Genomic DNA, 21,299 nt, shown 5'->3' with positions numbered 1-21,299 from the left:
TGAATAAATACAAACAAGGGTTACTGTTCTCAAAACCTATATGGTCTTAATTAGTACTGTGCACGTTATGTTTTCACAGTTGGTACAATCCAATGCCCTCTGTCTGGTGAATGAAGAGTTTAAGGCCACGGTTTTGCTGTCAACAGAAGGTAAAGCTTATTTGTATTACAGAATTGGGTCGTCTTATTGTTTTAAGTGTAGTTTCACGTCTTAACTGCACCAACCACTGGTATCACATGTTAACGCTGGAGAAAAGAAGTAAGATAAGATAACTTGACATAGAGTGCGACTGCTACCTCGTTAGCATAGAGCTAACAGATTGTTAGCAGCAATCCTCCAGTATTTAGTATACGAAGTGTGCCTTTAACGGGATATATTTCAACATTTTTAGGGGGGCGGGGGTTAATAGCAAATATTTGGTCCTTAATTCAGAGTTCTTGCACTCGTGGTGGAAATAAGCTAACTAGATGACAGGTTTTGATTATAAATTGCTGCACCCAATACAGTATTATTCACTGTTCCTGGCAGTAAAAATAACAAGGACATTGTAATGGTGTTTTGCCCAAATGTCTGTCTGTTGTAATGGTCAGACTGGCTGTTTTCCTCTTTTTCTTGCCCGCTATGTCCCCATTAGTGTCACGGAAAGGCAGGCAGTGTGTGTTTAAATAAATGTATGTACAGTATGTACACCTTTTAGAGAGGAATTTAATTTGCTGCTACTTTCAATGATAGTGACAACGTCACTGATTTAGATGAAAAAGACAATCAGATAAATGCTTAATTCCTATATGTTTTGTTTATTTCTGCAGGAACCATGGTTAACTTTGCAGTGCTTGCTCGAGAGCATTGGATGCACATCTTGGTGCCCATGGGCTTTGTCATCGGATGGTATCTTGACAAACAACAGGACAAGAAGCTGACAGCTTTCAGGAACAAGAGTGCTTTGTACAGCAGGTATGAAACATATAAACTGCATGTTTTAAAGGTAAACTACCTCCTGCAATAGTTATATTTCAAACCTCAAATGTGGTGATTGGAAGACACAATTCTCTTAGATTGTACTTGATTTAAACATTGACCTTATTTGAGTTTGATAACATTAGCATCTTAACTTTGTTTTTAGGGAGCTGAAGCCCGGTGAGGAGGTGACTTGGAAATAGGAGACCTCTTCATCTCTGTCCAGTCAACTGTGTTGTGAACTAATGGGTGGCCCCTCAATTCAGCATATTCAAGAGGACTTCTATATGTTTCTTTGTGGGATTAACTATTAATCTTTAATATTTTTTGAGTTGTATCAACCGCTAATAAACATGCCCTTTCACCAAACCTGTGACACAAAATTTTAATCAAACAACCAACATAGAAATGGTGTTTCAGACGGTTTAATCAGGTCAAAATTTGTTTGGAAGAAGCAATTCTGAAGGTTGACGTGTGCAAGCTGAAAATACTGGATTCAGTCAGTTTGGACTACAGAGGTTCTGAAGTGTGGATAATCCCCTTTTCAAACAGCTGTTCAGCCAAAGCAATCTGCAGGGGAAAATGTATCTTTAATGATGACAAATCAATCACCGAAATGCATCTGGAACCAAAATAACCTACCCGCTGCGCTGTAGACGTACACGGGAGACTTCCTACTGTGACAAATTTCGGATAGGAATGAATCAGAAACTCGACAGCATCCGTGAGCTGGAAGAAACCACTTATTAGCACGGAAGAACAGAAGAAGCCCCCGTTATATCTATTCCCACAGCTCCTCCAATCTACCTCTGTGTTTACTTCAAAACTCTTAAGTTCCTCTTGGTGGTAAACTCTGGAGTTATCTGTCGTGTAGTAAAGGTGAACAGCTTCTCCATCGCTGCAGAGCCTTGGAAGATAATCCTTATGAGCTGTAGTAAATATGTTTTTGAAATTTATAATCCTCACCTGTTTTACACCTGCAAATTAGGTGTGAACAGGTGGCAATTTCAAAGCTTTATTACCTGGCACATCCAGCACGCAGAAGTCTGATGCGGGTCCGGGTACTGATGTCTGAACTGTCATCCATCACTTGGTCACACTCCCATCTGGTTCGTGCGCCTTTTACACTGCTCGCCTGTTCAGCTGCAGAAGTTTGGAAGAAGAAAATAAAAAATAAAAAAAAATTCACAATTAGAGCTCATTTCTCCTATTTCATGCCAGTTTAAAGTATGTCCAGTCAAACTGGTGCATCTGTCACACACCAGTCGTGAGCATGGGAGGAAGACAGTCGTGGAGGAAGTCTCTGGCTTTCTGATCCACAGCAGCATCAACTGGGCAGTAGGATGCTAGTTTCTTCATCAAAGTCTCAATTTGTGATAAGAATTTTGGCCTTCTTGGGTCATCCTATATGATACAGACACATATTTTGATTATTTATTTTGAGTTTTTAAAAGCCAATGAGGTAAATGACAGCATTACCAGATCAGAGTTCTGTACACCCATGTACGTCAGGTAGTCGAGAGGTAAACCCCGTCTGAACTCCACATCTTCTTCCATTGCTATTTCCAAGGCGGCAGGAAGCATCTGTTGGATTTTTAGAGTAGGGTGGTCAATGGTTGTTTTCCATGGTAAAATGAAAGTATTTGGACGCAGTATTTCCATAATTGTTCAACAAGCTTTAAGCCAATCAATGCTGGATTATAATGACACATATTAGGCAAACCCGATGAGTTACCCGCTGCAGCAGATCGCCCCAGCTGTTCTTCTGGTAGGAGGAGATGGTGATGTGCAGGGAGTGAGCGTCAGGGAGGCAGTCGCCCTGGTGGATGAACCCTCGGGGGAAATAAAGGAGATCTCCAGCTTCTAGGACCACTTCCAGGATCGGTTCCCCGATTTCCACCTCATCAAAGTTTGCTACAACGGGGCGTTCCAAAAGGTAACAGCTGATGTCACTGTCACCTGACAGGACAGCCTGTAAACTATCTTGAATATATTGTTACTTACGACTTGAAAGCACAGGCAAGATTTCGTCGTCCACTCTAAAAATATCAGAAAGACAGTTTGACAGTGGTTCCTCCTAAAAATGAACACACTAAAGAAAGGCTCCTCACTCCGTCTCACCTCGGCTTGTACACTCTCCAGTGTTTCTTCCCCTCTAGCTGGACCACAAATGCTTCAATATCATCATAATGTGGAGCAAAGCCTTGAGTTCCCGGTGGTGTCAGATATCTGGTTAAAAATAAAAACACATTTTAGGAGCTTTGAAGAGCCACATCGGTACTGACGTGTGCAAGTACTGACATGTTTGCTCCTGCCATGCTGCCAAAGTTCTCTTGGAGGATGGACAGAACATTCCACACTGTGGCCGAGAAAGCCTGGGGGTTGAGCAGGCGGAGGGAGCAGCCGCTCTGACAACACGAGACGAGGAGGATTAAATGATGCACACGTGTGGCACACCGTTACAAGTAACATATTTAAGACACCGGCTACACTGCATTATCTGTCGTATACAAAACATCATCGGAGTGGCCTTACCTTATAAAAGCCCCACACAGTGTACGGCAGAGCCCTCCCTGGTGGATTATGAGTCTCCCGAGTGCCGTTAATGTAACTTGTGACATCCAGGTTAACTCCATACTGAACATCCTCCTTTCAATAGTGCACATGTAGTTAAGATTTATGCTAAACAACCAAAAAGACCAAATGACTAATGGACTTGCATATCCCTCACATGCCTTTCAATGAACTATAACGTTCTATAGCAATGACACAAGTGGATGAGATTATACATTAATAAAGGATGGATTACCCCTCTCAAAATCCGGTCAAACTCAGCTGTGGAGAATAATCCTTTGTAATAATCGGGATTCTTCCGTTGCACAAGAATGGGCTTCTTTTCCCAAGTTTCCCTGTTGAAAGCAGAAAAATATATCCCTGCTCAAAACACACATGTGGCATCATTTGACATGTTTGTTAGGAGTCGCAGTCTGTAAGAACCTGAAGAAGGTCTCGGCAGGAATAGGGCTGATGAGCCATTGGAACAGTTTGCTCGCTCTCTCCCTGCTGTTGTCAACCGTCGCAAGGTCAGCAAGCATCACCGTTAGATCCTCACTGTCTCCATTCTCAGTCTGATTTACCTGCAAATGAATCATAGGTTCGATTAACCACAGTCAAACATGGCGAATGCTGCAATGCCAAAATAATAAATACTGCCAATACACTCACTTCTTCGGTTCCATTGTTCAGACTGTGTTTCTGTGTCTTCTTTTGCGCTTTTTTCTTTGCAGGTTTTAGCTGAGATTTAAGTGCAGTGACCTTTTTGGCACTATTCTCCTTTTTCTTCTTTTTCCCAGGCGCCTACAACATGACACAATACAACACTGAGACAGTTTCGTGCTTGCAGAATTGTGAAATTATTATGTATAAATGAACACATCCATGAAAGGCCTTGTTGTTGTTGTTTCTTAGGAGCTCTGGTCGTCTGCTAGATGTTCCACTGGTTTCTCTAATGTTAATCAGTGTAAATCACAGAGACAGGACGCCCTTTTTAATATAATTGTAAAATACCTGTACAAAACTCTTCTTTGAGGGGGGAGGAAGGTCTGCTGAAACCGTTTGGTACAAAGCAAATGCAGACATGTGTTTTCTCTCCATTTTCCCGTGTTTACGTCATCACAATGCGACCACTATGCCCCTTCTTTTACAAGGAAATGCGTCTATTTGCGCTCATTTGGGCTCATTACTGCCCCCATACGGTGGTATTTGTACTTGAAAGAGATTTTGGTGTTTTTTAATATCTTTACTTCACAACACTACAATTCAAAATGTTTTTATGTTTTGTTTTTTAAAAAATAATTTATTTCTTGAAAACTATGAATATTGTCTGCTACGACAAAGCTGCACATAGTAAAATATTAATTGTGTTTTATTGGTAATTAGGATTTGGAGGCGTTTGTGGCAAGATGTTCTATGCTGCTAACGTTTAATAAATTCAACAGCCATGCTTGTGTATACAAATATAGTTTATTTCTGTCTTTTCTTAATGAAAAATTTATATTGTGTGTCTGTGCATTTCTAATTTAGGCTGTTGTGCAAAATAAACTCCAAATAAACTCTACAGTAGATATGTTTAATCTTGACAACACGGGGAAAATGACCTCCCCCTGTGGTAGCGTGTAGTGCTCACATCGACCACTAGATGAGGCTCTACTTCAATACATAAAATAGAAAGGCGCCTAAAAGACCACGTTTCCCAGAGTGCTTTGCGGGCCGCCCGTCGCTGCTGTTTGTCCAGCCGTCGCTTCAACAATGCAGCTTTTAATGGTTCTCTGAGCGCTGCGAGCTGGAAACGCTGCACCACCGTCGGCTCGCCTCAAGCCTGTGGTCGTTCTGAAGAAACGCTGGCATATTTTTTCAGAGTGTGTCAATCCTGTCGGTCCAAGCCGTCTTCGTTTTAAGACGTCCCGGATATTTGTACTGGGGTAAGTAGGAGCTAACATTAGTCTTAAATGCAGTTGAAAACAGTGTGTTTGTTATTACCATCACTGGTTAGCAGGCTAGCTAATTTTCCAGATATGGCCCCCTGTCTTACTCTTAAAATCCTCGGATCCTTTCTCACAAAGCGCCGAGAGCTTTTCTTCTCATTTGGGCCTTTGTGTCTGCTGCAGATGTCCAGTTGTTCGTAGTTTTGATGAAGCTTTTTTGTGTCCGCGGGGCAAATGTTTTCGGCTTTGACGTCGGCTGAGTCCGGGATTTGCGGTGATCTGGTCCAACAACTCTGCTGGTTCGACTGACAGATTTGGATCCGAGCGCGTTCCAGCTAAAATGATCCAACGCGCAACCATCAGATCTGCTGAGCTTCCGATTGTTGGGACTTTTGCCTCCATTAGAGCAAACCCACCATCTATCTTCGTGCACACTGTTGAGGGAAAATCAGGTTGAATTGTGGAGAGATTAAAACGTCGTGTTGCTCATCAACGTTCATAAATCCAGTATGGGTCGTCTTGGTGACGCGCACGTGTTTGAGGTGCATGAGGGTCAGCTAATCTGCGCAATCAAACACAATTACAGTGTGTGTGTGTCTCCTGGATACACGAGTCAGTCATTAAATCTGCAACAGTCAGATTTAAGGTCCAGACCAAGCTGGTTCTAAAACGCCATATAGTTTATAGCAACTATAACCTATAGATTAACAAATAATCATCAGTATATACAGCGTTGGAGGAATTTCCCCTGATCAGGTTTAATATTTTGGTGTTTTCTGGAGGGCCAAAGGGTGCAAACTTTTCAGAGCAGAAGCTCTGACATATGTGTCCCCTGCATTAATCTGTATTTAAGGCGTTCCTGCAGGTGCATTGAAACATATGATCATAACAGCAGGCTGACGCTGACAATAGGTGTCATTGTACAACTCCAGCATCTCTATAGAATGAGTGTCCACTGTGGTTTATGCCCTCAGATTATGAACTCGGCCGTTTGTCTTCTGTGCTGACCTATAACCCCAAGAACAGTGGGTGTCAGTAACATTGGAGACGTGTTTCACTCGGATGCAACCTGGTTTGGTAACCCGCTCCTTGAGCGAACACAACAGTGTGGAATATTGGGGCGCGACCCCCATCAAAGGGGCCCCATTTTTCACACTCTTTCGGCCCCGGAGAGGCTGAAGACGTGGCCGGTGTAGAAGGGTCTGAGCTCTGTAGGAAAGGTCGGCCTCGTCAAATACTGACAAGAACTCGTTGAGGACACTTGGAGATTTCGAAAGACTCTCCCACACTAAGAGCTCGGTGTTTTGGCAAAAACTGCACCACTTTTGGTTCATTCTGGCCTCTCATGATTGTTTTTGATCACAGCAGAGAGGTTCATTCTTTCTGAACCACCTGTTTACCACCAGGCCAAAGAGGCTCATCACTGGAGACCAGCGGGCGCACGTGGGCGATACAGCTAGGGTCATTTAGGGGGAGCAAACGATCACAAACGGTGTGGGGGGGAAATGACCGCAGCTAAAATGTATTTTAAATGCACGCGGGTAAAACAAAATATCTTTTATAAAATGTTTGTTGTTTAGGTTGTGTAAATTCAGCTATACTGTAATGAGTCTTTGAGTCTAGTGTGAGCCAGAGGTGCAGGTTAATGAAAACGGCGCCGTGTCTTGTTGTAAATGTGAAGCTCTTTGTGACAAATGCACGTGTTTCGCAATTCAAGACGATGTCCAGAAAGAACATGACTAAACTACATAGCAACCCACAACACAGCTACAAACAACGGAGCGAGCTAAGAGTTCCAAAAAGTTAGCATCGGCTACCACAATGCTACTAATGCTTGCTCAGCAGAAGCAAAATGTGGTTGCTTTTGTCATTATACTGCACATTTAAGATTTAAGGTTCCATATCCTTTTTTTCATGTGCGTTTTATCTCAATAGTGTTTTGGAAGAGGGAGGACCTTGAAAATCAGTCTAAAGAGATGAGTAGAATTGTGAAACATTGACACTGTTCCGTGTTGAATAACGGCAGTAAGACACCGATGAATGTGTGTTGTGTGATGAATCTGCTGTGCATGTTTTGGGGAGACAATTTTCAGCCCCGCTGCCACAACAGCAGCGTTTTTCTGCCTGCAGCCGATCTTTCTGCCCGTCTTTAGGGTCTTTTGAAATAGGCACTTTGAGGAATATTACAGTGTTTCCTCTCTTTAAACCAGGGGTGGGGAACCTTTTTCATATCGAGGGCCATTTCAATTTTTATAAAGACCTCCGAGGGCCATACTATTATGAACACATACCTAGGGATGCAAAAAAAAGACAAAAAAAGTCTATAACCACTGTTACTAAGTCTCATGATTGCTGCATTTGAGTTTGAATTATTTATTTAGCACACATGCATATAAAATCACCAAAAAAATAGAATAAAATGACAAGTAAAATATGTTTTCATGATCATACAAAACAATAAAAAAAAAAGAGGTGAAGAGTTGAGGCAAGAGACCCGTAAGTGCCTGTTCGAGGCCTCTACTCACAAAAACTGCAATACAACAAGATAAGAAAGAAAGATAAAGACAATAACAACAACAACTAGAAAGCACTCGGAGAGCGCAGACCTCCGCCAAGCGCAACAATTCCTGGCATATTGTGATTTCCACCATAAATATTAGTCCCACATATACTTTGACTACATATTTAGATTCAAACATACCGTTAGTCACTGGAATCCTAACAATATATGTCTTAGTTCAATAGTTATTCACGAAAAAAAATTCACGCTTTGAAACAATTTTACTTTGTCCAGCGTGAGCACCTCAGTGGCGGCTACGAGGCACGTTCACGAACTCTCCTTCGGCGTGAGGTTTCAGCTTCGTGGCTGTTAATTCACTCACCACAAACCTTCCACGCGTAATATTCTCTCTGCCGGTACATGGTCGTGTGAAAGCTGCTTGTTGAGCCTCCAAACTTCGACGAAGAGCGTTAATTTTATCCACGTCTTAGCTTGACTTAAAGTAGCGTGAACGGGTCACGGTGCAATCTCTTACGAGGGCGGTGCGTGGCCATATATTCTCCCGTGTCAGAGGCTAATCACCCTGGCTTCCCTCCCACCATCCATCAGCGTCCGGAGGACGAGGCTTGTGTGGCTCCAGCAGCTGTTGTCAGGTTGAGTTTGCGTGTTCACGTCCACATCAGCCTGCGCAGGAGGGCAGCCGGAGCGGCTGCAGCTGCTGCGCGGTCAAGATAGGAAGATGATTCATTCGTTTGTCTTTACAAATGGTGCAATCTTGGCCCACAAATATTCATTTTTGCCTGAAGCTGGCGGCCAGAAGCCATTTTGTCGGTGGGTTCAGTCAGCCTGGAACTTAAAAAATGCCAGATATGATGTGGTGGGCGGAATAGCTTTTCTGTGTTTCTGCACTCTTTTTATGAATTAAATATCTGGGTTTTTTTTTTTGCTGCCACTCAAACTAAGGAAGCCCGCAGGAGATGCCTGTTTGGGGAACGTGTGGGTTCGGCACTTTTATGGAAATTCACTGCCATCCTAAACAGAACAATCGTCTTGTGCATTGAAAGGTTGTTGACTTCCGTCAGCTACGGTTATTTCCAGTCCTTAACTGGAAACCCAAGCCGGCGCTTTCATCAGCGAAGCGGCTCTGTGCCCACAGAGGAGGGACCTGGCACGCAGTGATGGTCGACGCTTGGACTTGGCAGAGGACTCGCAATTAGATTCAGTCAGCACAGCAAATATTTAGTCATACTCGCGTTCGTGTTCGGACGGCGCAGCTGTTCCTGTGTTTTCCTTTTTAAAGGAGGAAATTTAGGAAACCCAAGTCGAGAGAAAATGATTGGGGCAGTTGTGTCCTGTACACCGCGAGGTGCGCCTTGGTACACCTTGGGGATACCTGCCCAGAATGGGTCTGTTAATGGCGCCACAGCTTCGGCTGATGGCAGCCAGACACCAGGAGAGTGTGGGAAACTTCCCTTTTGCCTATTAAAGTAGCCTCAAGGGAGCAGGACTAAATATAGAATCGAGCACCAGCTACCAGATGCTAATATTTCCTGACATAACGGGGCTTTATTGAAAGAATCGGTCTCTTAAATGCTCCTGTCAGACTGGTTTGCTTCCGTAGAAGGTGGTGATGGCCGACGCAGGTTTGGATGTGCGCTACGCTCGCAGCTGCTCTCTTCCCGCTCCGTTATTCCCAGTAGAAAGTTGTTTTCCTCCCATCTCTGAGCATCCATTTCACAGGTGAAGGGGGTATTGGTGGGCGCCATCGCCTCGGGAGGCCTTTGGTCAGCCGGGTTCCTTTGGATGGTCACGGATCAACACACCGTGATCCGATGAGCCCAAGCAACTATTGTGTGCTAATGTAACTTTTTAAAGAGCATTTTTTTTAGTACTATTTGTTTCCTTTTCTTCCTGGGAGGACGGAGGAAACCCGTATTCCAGTTGGACCTTTTATCTCGTGTAAAGTGATTGAGAAGACGCTGGTTCCAGGAGGAGCACGCGGGAGTCTGTAATTAGGTTTTCTGTGGTAATGAATGGGTCAAATGCCAGTGGCAGGCATTCCGACATGGAAAATCCCCATGAAGCGGGGTTTGGCGCTCCATCAGAGGAGCGTAAACATGCCTCGTGTGACCTTCATGCATAGTTTATGAGCTTTGGTTTGCCAAAAATGTACTTTTAATGTCTTCCAGACAACATTATTGTTCAGAACGCACACACAAACACACATGGTTGAAGACATTAGCACATCTCCGAAGCCACCGCCACGGTCGCAAACTCCTTTTGAAGTGACAATTATTCCTGATGGAGCGAAATTTTCACCCGAGAATATCTATTTAAAGCAAAATCGGACCCTTTCGGACCCTTTTAATGAGTATCTGCCGTCGGCCCCGACTCCCTGGATAGGTCACGGTCATCGCCGGTGGATTCGTCGCCACCTGGGACGCCTAACGTGCTCGTCTGCATGGCTCAGAAATGAGCTCTCACACCTGCAGGTAGGACCTGCCACTTCGGGGTCGGAGCAAGTTTTATTTTTAACTCGATTAAATTAGCGGGAGTGAATGGGCAAATACTTTAACGTCAAGAGCAATTAGTCGTGAGTGTCGCCTGAAGTCTGCTAGCTGGACTGTTCTCACGCAGTTAAATGCAGTTTAACTGTCTGAAAAAGTTCTCCCTTAATTACACTCTGAGTTTAGACTGGCTTGGATCTAGTTTTACTTTTGAATAGTTATTCGGTCGCTGTTGTGGGGATTTGATGTTACCTCGGTCCAGGATAACGAACAAAGACGAACCTGCTGTTTTTCCTAGCAAATAAGATAAAATGTCAGCGCGTCCCTGCAGAATCTTTCAGAAGTTGGAGCTCATTAGCAGCATAGGAGAGCCGTTTTCTGCTGAAATATTGGGGTGGTGGGGGGGTCGTGCAGGTCTGTGATCGTGCGTGTCTGCTCTGACTCTAATTGGCTGTCACAAACTTGGTTCACCAACACTGCGGGTCTCCTCCTGACTCACTGCCTTTGAAAAACCTCTCAACAATTCTAAATTCATAGCGCAGACTTTAATTGATTAACCCACGTGCAGATCTGCCAAAGGATGCGCCCGGTTGGCAGCACAGCGCTTCAATAATGACGCAATTGTTTGAAGACGATGGTCCTAATTTTTTATAGCAACTCTGGATGCAGAAAATCAGTATTCAGGCGTTTATTTCGTAGCACCGACCGTAAATAAACCAGTTCTTTGGAAGCTGAGGGAGGCTAATGCGGAGGGAGACATGGGCGCTAGAAGCTAATGGTGCACCGCAGGAGTTCTCAGGCTTTTATTCAGTTGAATTAGACGTCTTTGATCCAAGCAGCGAAACAAGCCGCACGCGTTTTATTACCTTTTTAAGCGCCAGATGACAGCGCAGCCCTACGGCCACCTCTGCCATTTCCTGGTGAAAAGGGTGCTGGAGATGGCTCAGTCAGCCGTCTGCAGATGAGCTGTGATCCATGGCTGGAACAGCTGCTCCCCTCACACAGCCATATGACTGTTCTACCCCTGCAGCTGCCTCGGACACTTCCTCTCTCCCATTTCCCTCCACGGGGAGTTCTCTACATCAAGCAAAAAGTCATGATTGGAAGCCAAGCAGAGTCACCCGGAGCCCCTCAAAGGCAGACGGCATCAGGGAAACGCCGAGTGCGTGTGGGGTTCGTCCGAGCGTCACCTTCCCTGACCTGTAGGGACGAGCACGGAAAACTGGGGAAACGCCCGCATCTAAACGTCTCAACGTTTCTGTGGTTGGGCTCCAGACCTTCTCAAGGAGGTGAGATAGGCAGCTCATTCTTGGCACGCCAGCGTGTGAAGCACGGCTGCTGTGGATGATTGGCAGCAGATCAGCCCATACACATTTTAATGGATTTATTTGTCCAAATGCAGCTGCGTGGCAGAAAATGTTGTCCACATTGAAATAAAATCGGTCATCTGTGTTCTTCAGGTTTTTTTAGCTGCTCCTGTAAATAACTTTGCTGCCCAGAGGCCTTATTAAATATCCAAGCTGTGTGATCTTCCCGTCAGCACTCACTTCCATCTGTTTGTCTGACTTTGCCTGTCAAGAGTTCTGTCAGATGTCTGGGAAGCCAGCAGAACTCTCCAAATGTGCAGGACGACGCGCTCGCGGCGCCTTATTCACACATGAGCTGTTGGGACTGACAGCTGGGTCTCCTGTTGATGGTGCGCCGCCCTTCCTCTCCCGGTCTCACTTCTTCTTTAAGCAACACCCGCCTGTGTGGTTCTGGAGACCGAGATGTTCTGCCCGGACCTGCTCAATGGCCACGAACGTTAGCGGCTTTCGCACTCTTTGATTGGAGGGGACCTGAGAAGTGGGTGCGTGTTACAGCCTGCTTTAGAAGCATCTCGGCTTTTAAAACTTCTCAGTCCAATTAAGAGCTGCTGCCAGATTAGTGCACCACTTGTCAACTGCACACCCCATAATTTGCTGACTAAGTCACTGATTGCAGCGGACACCAAACGTTCTCAGTCGGGGCCATCGGAGCGATTCTGTATTTGTCTGAGAAGCTTCCCACCACTTGATTTAAAAGTGTTTGCCAGAATGAGTAGCGGCAAAAATTCCTCTTTAATATACAGAGATTAGTCTTAATCTGCGAGGAAGTAATTGGACACGGCAAATCCTTCAAAACCACCATGTGCTGGTGTTAGAAGACCCAATGTACTCATGATAGGGCTGGAATGAAGCCGTTAACCAGTGTAATGTCTGATATTACACCTCCATTCCTGCAGGAAAAAATGTCAAGAAATAATCCCAGACTACACAGGAAGCTCTTAACCGAGTCAGTCCAGCTGCACAGTAATTGCAGAAGGAAGTAATCCCACCGCGGGCTGCTGTCAGGCCACATTTTCAGAGTTTTCATCAGCTTTGGCCTGGATGAAGTCTCAGACTCTTCCAGTAACTCTCAAACCGAGCAGTCGGCGCTGGCTTTTTACTTTCAACACGTAACGCGGCGTGGGTGGGTGGATGGGTAGGTAGTTAGGTGGGTAGGTAGGTAGGTAGGTGGGTAGATAGGTAGGTGGGTGGGTAGGAGTTAGTGGTGGGTAGGTAGTTAGGTGGGTGGTGGGTGGTTAGGTAGGTGGGTGGGTGGGTAGGTAGGTGGGTGGGTAGGTAGGTAGGTAGTGGGTAGTGGTGGGTGGGTGGGTGGTTAGGTAGGTGGTGGGTGCGTAGGTAGGTAGGTATGGGTGGTGGGTAGGTAGTCGGTAGGTCGGTGGGTAGGTAGGTCGGTGGGTGGGTGTGGGTGGGTCGGTAGGTGGTCGGTGGTGGTGGGTGGTGGGTAGGTCGGTGGGTCGGTGGGTGGGTGGTTGGTGGGTAGGTCGTTCGGTCGGTCGGTGGGTATGGTGGTGGGTGGGTCGGTGTTCGGTTGGGTGGGTGGGTGGGTGGGTGGTTCGGTCGGTGGGTGGGTAGGTCGTGGGTGGTTCGGTCGGTAGTTAGGTAGGTAGGTAGTTGGGTGGGTGGTGGGTCGGTGGGTGCGTAGGTAGGTATGTGGGTGGGTAAGTAGGTAAGTAGGTAGGTGGGTGGGTAGGTGGGTAGGTAGGTAGGTGGGTGGGTGGGTGTGGGTGGTGTCGGTGGTCGGTCGTGTCGTGGGTGGTGGGTCGGTCGGTGGGTCGGTGGGTGGGTGGTTGTGGTGTAGGTCGGTTGTGGTTCGGTGGTGGGTCGTGTCGTGGTGGGTGGGTAGGTCGGTGGTCGTGGGTGGGTAGAGGTGTCGGTGGGTGGGTGGGTGAGACCCCCTGGCTCAGAGACACCTGCCAAGTGCAGCTGCTGCTGGTGTTGAGCTCTAAACCACCTGCAGTCGTGTTTCCAGTGATTCCCCCAAAGGAATCCGTGCAACATTCAGTCCGTCAGCTGTAGAAGCACCATATTCTGGAGACACAGGTTTGAGATTACTCCAGTACAGAAGTACAGAAGCTCTTAACCCCAATGTTTTTGGCTCCAGATTAGGCTTAGTGAAAGCTGCTGCCAACATCTGTCTGCCGTTGCCCTGCTGACTCTGGCAGCCATTAATCAGACTGTTTGCTGCTTTGCAACTTCAGACATCACTAACAGAAAGATGACAGTCGGAGGTCAAAGGTCAACGTCCTGAGCCTCTCTGCGCTCTGCCATTTGGATCTTTGCTTTCATCGCACACGGGAACGTGCACTTTACTGGAGGACGACATTAGGTCTGAAGGGGAATGTGGCATCAGTTGGGTGGAGTCGGGCACCTCGTGCCTTTACTGCAGTATCCATCCAGCCCTGGTCTGTACACGTCCTCATTCTTCCAAACAGACACGCACACACTTGCCAACTGTTATTTCAAGAGGCTTTTTTTCCCTGGGAGCGCTAATGGCCTAAAAACCAGCGATGCCTAATGGAGACAGAAGAGAGCCGATGGGGGTGTGAAAGTCTTTTTTTCCCCCTCCAAACATTGGATGTATTTATGATCCGGAAAGATTTGGAGTCGGCAGAGCCAAGTTTTCTAGCCAGTATTGTTGAGTCTTGTTGGGAAAATGCTGTTAAAGGAGAGCTAGCACAGTCCCACATCTATTTTTGAATCATTTTTATCAAGATCGAGCATAATTATGAAGTGCTGTAATGTTGCCCTGGAAACGGGGTTGCTTTATTCGTAATCTGTCCGAATAATTGGGAACCGTACCCAGAACTCGCTAGTTAAACACATATTTTGGTCCCAGCACAGACGGGAGAGCAGAGCAGCAGGTAGTTTCAGGCAAACCTCGGCGGAGTGGAAGCAGCTGGTGAAAGCTTTCGTCATTTTCCACCTCTGAGCTCGTTCCAGTTCTCTCCCGTCACTTTCAGAAGTCTGTGATTACGGATGTTTGGTCATTTGAGTCAGTGGTGAGGTCAGGATGCAGGAGAGCATCTTGAATGAGATTTACCGGCGGTGCCGTCGGCTCCCGTACTGTGTGTAGTCTTTTAGTGATTACTAGATTTTTGCTTTGAGAAAGGAGGAAAAGTTGGATCAGAGAGGTGGTGGTAGTCAGTGTCTTAAATATTTCCATTTCTGGTTTTCCTCCCATTGTTCCCTCCTAGGTTTCCAGTCGGTGGAAGACAAGATTCCAGAAGCCTGATGACTTCCTTAGGAAGTTTCCGAACATGAGTCCCAGATAGACGCGACCCCTCGCACCTCTCGCCAGCCATGCCCTCGTTGCTCTGCGCAGCGGGGGTCAATATGCTCCAGAGGCAGGGTTGTTTTTCCTCATTATAAACATCCCGAAGAAGAAGTGAAAACGAAATGGCATCAGGTATTGCGTGCTATGACCATTTAAAGTGCGGACTAGATAACAGGTGAGGCTGAACCAGCAGTTGATACCGAAAGGACGCTTCAGAAGATGAAACCCACAAACGACCTTTAGAGAAAAAGTGGAACCCCAGCTTGACATTAATGATTTAGGCTCCGCCTCCATACCTTGCTGACAAGGTCCGACCATGGCTGCTCCTCATCCTCTCATCTACAGTTCTTTGGGGGCTCAAGGAGCCGACTGAGATCGCCAACAATGCAGCGTAGCGGTGGCGGGTTGGGAGCCAGCGGCCAGCCATGGGTGTTGCGGCGCGTGCGTCTGACGTGGCTCAGCTTCATGCTCTTCTTCATCCTGGTCTTTTTCCCCCTCATCGCTCACTACTACCTCACCACCATAGACGAGGCCGGCGGACCCGAGAAGCGCATCTTTGGGCCGCGGCCCGGCGGCGAACTGTGCGAGGCCAAACACGTGCAGGATCTGTGCCGGATCCGAGAGTCGGTCAGCGAGGAGCTGCTGCAGCTGGAGGCCAAGAGGCAGGAGCTGAACGGCGAGATCACCCGCCTCAACCTTCGAATCGAGGCCTGCAAACGCAGCATCGATAGCGCCAAACAGGATCTGCTGCAGCTGAAGAACGTCATCAGCCAGACGGAGCATTCCTATAAAGAACTGATGGCCCAGAACCAGCCTAAACTCTCCCTGCCCGTCAGGCTGCTGCCAGACAAGGAGGACCCGGGACTGCCACCACCAAAGTCCGCGCGCTCGTGTCGACTGCGGTCCTGCTTCGACTACGCTCGATGTCCTCTCACGTCCGGGTTCCCCGTGTATGTGTATGATACAGGTTCCTATACGTGGGGCAACTATATCGACCCGTTGGTGAGGCAGGCCTTTGCTGCAGCAGTAAAGAGCAACATTTACGTCACCGACAACCCGAACATCGCCTGTCTGTATTTGGTTCTGGTCGGAGAACTGCAGGAGTCGTCCTCCTCGGCTGTGCCATCTCCTTCAGAGCTGGAGAAGCAGTTGAAAGCTCTCCCTTACTGGAGGTCCGACGGGCACAATCATGTGCTGGTGCACCTCACCAGAAGGTCCATGACGCAGAACTTCCTTTATAATGTGAGCACGGGACGGGCAGCAGTCGCTCAGTCCACTTTCCTGGAGCAGCAGTACCGCGAGGGCTTCGATCTGGTGGTGTCCCCTCTGGTTCACGCACTCTCAGAACCAAACTTTTTGGAGATACCGCCCCAAGTTCCCGTAAAAAGGAAATACCTCTTCACCTTTCAAGGGGAGAGGGTGGAGTCACTGAAGAGCAGCTTACAGGAAGTTCCCCCTCAGTCCTTTGAAGAGGAAATTGAAGGAAACCCACCAGCAGACTATGATGATCGCATCATTGGTACCTTAAAGGCAGTGCAGGACAGCCATTTGGATCAGGTGCTGGTTGAGTTCACCTGTAAGAACCCTCAGCCAAGTTTACCAACTGAGTGGGCTCTTTGCGGAGAACGGGAGGACAGGATGGAGGTGCTCAAGGTTTCTACTTTTGCCCTGGTTATTTCTCCAGGTGACGGACAGCTGGTGGCCTCTGCGGGCTGTGGGATGAGGCTCTTTGAAGCCATGGAAGTAGGAACCATCCCAGTTGTGTTAGGGGATCACTCCACTCTGCCGTATCACCAGTTCATCCGATGGAGTGAAGCTGCTATTATAGTCCCCAAGCCCCGTGTCACAGAGCTCCACTTCCTGTTGCGCAGTCTGTCTGACAACGACATGCTAGCCATGAGACGGCAAGGCCGCTTCCTGTGGGAAACGTACTTCTCCACCTCGGAGAATGTTCTCAACACACTGTTGGCCAGTATCAGAACCAGCATCCAGGTTCCAGCTGCAGCCATCAAAGAGGAGCCGGCTCATGAGATCCCTCACAAAGCCGGGAAGCTGGCGGGCACAGACGCCAACCTGGCCGACAACGGGGACCTGGATCTGGGTCCTGTGGAGACGGAGCCCCCCTACGCCTCACCTCGCTTTCTCCGTAATTTCACCTACACCGCCGCAGACACGTACCGAGCGTGGAACCACGCCCCGGGCCCCTTTCATCTCTTTCCCCACACGCCTCTCGACCCCGTGTTGCCGTCAGAAGCCAAATTCCTTGGCTCGGGCACTGGCTTCAGGCCCATCGGCGGCGGCACTGGGGGCTCGGGGAAGGAGTTTCAGGCGGCCTTGGGAGGCAACGTGCCCCGAGAACAATTCACCGTGGTCATGCTGACGTACGAGCGGGAGGAGGTGCTGATGAACTCTCTGGAGCGGCTCAACGGGCTGCCGTACCTCAACAAGGTCGTGGTGGTGTGGAATTCTCCCAAGCCCCCCTCGGACGACCTGCTGTGGCCTGACATCGGCCTGCCCATCGTGGTGAGTGCTCATTAAAAACAATCCTCCAACCTGCTCACGCGTCTCTAAAGACCCCCGTCGTGTTCCCACAGGTTGTCCGCACGGAGAAAAACAGCCTGAACAACCGCTTCCTTCCCTGGGACGCCGTGGAAACCGAGGCCATCCTGTCAATCGACGACGACGCTCATCTCCGCCACGATGAGATCATGTTCGGATTCAGGTGAGCAACGACTGCAGAATCCGCCCCTCTGTGTGGGATTAATGTCATTGATGGGGCTCTCCGCGCCGTCTCAGAGTGTGGCGGGAGGCCAGAGATCGTATCGTGGGTTTCCCTGGACGCTATCACGCGTGGGACATCAACCATCAGTCCTGGCTGTATAACTCCAACTACTCCTGCGAGCTGTCCATGGTTCTGACAGGAGCGGCTTTCTTCCACAAGGTGAGACGTCGGGGGGCCTCAAACCTCCGTAACGACAACATCCTCATTAATATAACCCGCATATTCGTGTTTTCATCCCCCCCCCCCCAGTATTACGCCTACTTGTACTCGTACGTGATGCCGCAGCCCATCAGGGACATGGTGGATGAGTACATAAACTGTGAGGACATCGCTATGAACTTCCTGGTGTCTCACATCACGCGCAAGCCGCCCATCAAGGTCAGCGACAGCACTTACGCTAGCGCCATCAACGCTGCTCCCCCGACCCCGCATTTATCACCGCCTTTAAACAAATGACCGCGATCGTCTGGAGATTCTGGCGTAGGACGAGAATAATGTGTGATAGAAATGCGTGTTTGCTTTTTACTGATGATCTTTAGTCTCAAAACGCTGTTTTGCGCGTCACGCCGGGAACGTATCGGGGCGATCGTTAGCCTCTGCAGCCCCACGCTAGAGAAACGTGTGTTCAAGTCGCGACTCGTACCGCTCGGATGTTGAATATAATGCAGCACGGTGTCTTTTTGTACGTTAGGTAACATCTCGCTGGACTTTCCGCTGCCCTGGCTGCCCTCAGGCTCTCTCGCACGATGACTCGCACTTCCACGAGCGCCACAAGTGCATCAACTTCTTCGTGAAAGTGTACGGCTACATGCCGCTGCTGTACACGCAGTTCCGCGTGGACTCCGTGCTGTTCAAGACCCGCTTACCCCACGACAAGACCAAGTGCTTCAAATTCATCTAGAACGGGGCTGCGGAGAGCTCCAAAGACGAGCAGCAGGTTGAAGAAAACAGTGATTTAAAGAAAAGCACAGGAGGAGGAGTCGCGGATCAGGATTTGGTCCTTTTTCTTTTTTTTTTTAAGAGAATTCTGACGGTTTATGGTCGATCCATAACTACACTGAAGCTGGAAGGAACCACTGCCAGCATGTTTGCCTTTTCAGTGGACACCACTCTGCATTTCACCTTCTTCCATCACCCTGTCATCAACTCCTTAAGATGATATTTGCACCTCTTAATGGCCTGCTGAGAAACAAAGCCCTTGTTACACCACTCACGTTCTCTTCCCCTCCATAATGGATCCATCGTTTTCTGAATCACCGACAGGCTGATGTCAGGCTGCCTTCAGCAGCCCGTTCCGTATCCACGCCAGCCAGTGAGAGTGGCACAAATGCTCCTTTATTTTTCTTTCTTTTAGTTACACGCTGTACTTCTTGTACATGAGAAGCACTGACAGAGGTATTTTATGAACATTCTTTTTTTTAAAACAAAGAACCTTTCAGATATGTACATCTTAATGTCCAATGACATGCTCGTCAGAGCAGGACAGAACCTCTAGTGGAGAGGTACAGGCTGACCCAATCATGTTCCACACATCATAAAGAAGGAAATTGCTTCAACACTCACCATAATGCCTCAAAAAGCATCATTAAAACCAGCCTCCGTTGACATTTTGCTACACTACAGGATGTGAGCTGTTGGGTTTTTAATGCTGTACATTTACATGTTTGTAAAAATTGGTCCGCGTTAAAATATTCATGTTTTAAATGTAATGATATTTAAACAGTTAGTGGGTTGCTATGTAACAACAACCGAGACTCACAGCTGCCAAAACCAGCGATGCCGAAATAATGTTGCAATTCAAACGAAACAAAAAAAAACAACTTTCAGTGAAATTAAATCTGCCGTTAGAACCGTGGGGAATGTTGTAGGTTTAAAGTGAGGAAAAGGAAACGGCCACTCTGTTTTGGAAGGATTCGCTTCGGCAAATCATTAGTCAACAGCTAACGAGGCTTAGCTTAGCACAAGCACAGGGAATGGCTCAATTAGGCACAGGAAGGAATAAACAGATCTGTTTATTCCACATTAAAAGTGGGGAAAGAAGCTTTTTTCTGTTTTTGTGCTAAGCTAACGAGCTAACCCGGCTGGAGCTTTTGGAGATCCTCTCATCTCGAGAATCTATTTGTTTCAAAATGTTAAACCTGGTAATGTACAGCTGGTTGTTTGGAAGTACTGGACATGTCCTGCCTCCTGTAGAAGACCTTCCCAGCTCGGACTGAAATGTCACTTGAAGTGGAGACCATGTTGGTTTCACTTCTGTCTTTTATTTTATTTTTGTAAAACCATTGCTCGTTGAATGTTTTCTTCACCAAATAGGTACGAGTTCTGCTGCTTTCCAGGCTCATTTCCAGTGCGAATGATTGCTAAAGAGATGCAGTTTGGTGCACCGGCACCGTCTGCCTGGTCCTCTGTTAGACGTCAGTCCATTGAAGCCCGTCACGTATTATAAATCCCAAATATTTTAACCTTGTCAGATTTAATCCCCCTCATCTGAGCAGAACAATCTAGAAAATTCATTTGGAATTTTTCTTTTTTCCAAAGACGGTTCCTACTGTGAGGACGCTTTGGAATGACCTCACATTCCTGGCTCTGTATTTATTGAATATATTAAAGCTTAAAAAAAACCCAACTAAGCAAACAATGACAAAACAATGTAACTATTCATTTCAGTTTGGTCCTGTTTCGAGTTTGTCCCGGCCAGGGAAAACCAGCTCCTGCCACAGAGCGTCAGATTGACGAGGAGGAAAAAGGGCCGAGCCTTTGGAAGTTTGACCTCCTGCAGACTGTCGTAAGCGGAGGCCCTTCAGAGCTCAGCGGGCCTGCATGGACGCGCCTTTGAAACCAAAGCCCGGCCTGCTCCAGGTGTCCCCATGCCTGCGTTGCATTGGGCGGGTTAGCCAGATGCTAACCAGACGTTAGCCAGATGCTGACACGTTACCTTCCAGTTGTTATGACCCGGTTTCTAGATCAAATTTGCTTGAACGTGTGGCACGGCTGGTTTTTCTGTGTCCCAGGACAACTTTCCCCTAGAAGGCTGTAGTTCAGCCAGTTGACTGACTGCCCCCCCCCCCCCAGCTTTGGCCATCACTGTTCAAACTGTACCAGACTGACAGCAGAGTGAAGAGATCAACGCAGACCAGGAAAATGACAATAAACACTCACCATTGGTCAAACACGACCTGATTGTCGGCCTCTTGTTTTTCACATTCAGAACTTTTTCATGTGGCGGGAAAACTGAACCCAGCTGCTAAAGACCGTTCGAACGTGGATGTGGCGGATTAGAGGATTTTAGTTTTTCTGATCTTCAGATAGTTTTAAGTATTCAGGTCATTTAACCTTCTAGTCTTCACTCGTGCCCAAAATATTGCAGCCAAAATGGCGGTCTGTCACATGGTGATTAGCAGGACGTGGTTCCAGTTATTTCTCGGCAT

General features: G+C 47.5%; 3 protein-coding genes across 5 annotated transcripts; 2 read left to right on the top strand and 1 right to left on the bottom strand.

Moving 5' to 3' along the window:
- The first annotated feature begins 79 nt into the window (after nt 1-79).
- Nucleotides 80-1,326, top strand: LOC130516183 (NADH dehydrogenase [ubiquinone] 1 beta subcomplex subunit 1-like). The gene is made up of 3 exons (XM_057017057.1): nt 80-149; nt 810-954; nt 1,124-1,326. The coding sequence occupies exons 2-3, from the start codon at nt 815-817 to the stop codon at nt 1,158-1,160; spliced, it is 177 nt and encodes a 58-aa protein (XP_056873037.1). The 5' UTR covers nt 80-149; nt 810-814; the 3' UTR covers nt 1,161-1,326.
- A 40-nt stretch (nt 1,327-1,366) lies between these two features.
- Nucleotides 1,367-4,677, bottom strand: riox1 (ribosomal oxygenase 1). Of its 2 annotated transcripts, XM_057017056.1 has the most exons (15): nt 4,525-4,677; nt 4,183-4,314; nt 3,955-4,094; nt 3,767-3,866; nt 3,493-3,606; nt 3,259-3,365; nt 3,079-3,186; nt 2,962-2,996; nt 2,693-2,871; nt 2,437-2,541; nt 2,220-2,361; nt 1,980-2,100; nt 1,765-1,864; nt 1,600-1,686; nt 1,367-1,527 (listed from the first exon to the last, which is right to left on the bottom strand). In XM_057017056.1, the coding sequence occupies exons 1-15, from the start codon at nt 4,609-4,611 to the stop codon at nt 1,468-1,470; spliced, it is 1,617 nt and encodes a 538-aa protein (XP_056873036.1). In that variant the 5' UTR covers nt 4,612-4,677; the 3' UTR covers nt 1,367-1,467. The 2 variants fall into 2 exon arrangements, with proteins under 2 accessions (XP_056873036.1, XP_056873035.1); XM_057017055.1 differs by having other exon boundaries at nt 1,600-1,864.
- A 553-nt stretch (nt 4,678-5,230) lies between these two features.
- On the top strand, nt 5,231-21,046 carry extl3 (exostosin-like glycosyltransferase 3). Of its 2 annotated transcripts, none has more exons than XM_057016288.1 (6): nt 5,231-5,438; nt 15,010-17,612; nt 17,684-17,811; nt 17,886-18,030; nt 18,121-18,249; nt 18,563-21,046. In XM_057016288.1, exons 2-6 carry the CDS (start codon nt 15,474-15,476, stop codon nt 18,770-18,772), a joined length of 2,751 nt encoding a protein of 916 aa, XP_056872268.1. In that variant the 5' UTR covers nt 5,231-5,438; nt 15,010-15,473; the 3' UTR covers nt 18,773-21,046. The 2 variants fall into 2 exon arrangements, with proteins under 2 accessions (XP_056872268.1, XP_056872270.1); XM_057016290.1 differs by lacking the exon at nt 5,231-5,438 and adding an exon at nt 10,339-10,433.
- The last annotated feature ends 253 nt before the right edge of the window (nt 21,047-21,299 follow it).

The sequence above is a fragment of the Takifugu flavidus genome, chromosome 19 (assembly GCF_003711565.1).
Source record: "Takifugu flavidus isolate HTHZ2018 chromosome 19, ASM371156v2, whole genome shotgun sequence".
Classification (NCBI taxonomy): domain Eukaryota; kingdom Metazoa; phylum Chordata; class Actinopteri; order Tetraodontiformes; family Tetraodontidae; genus Takifugu; species Takifugu flavidus.
This window is presented reverse-complemented; position numbering and strand designations above follow the sequence as displayed.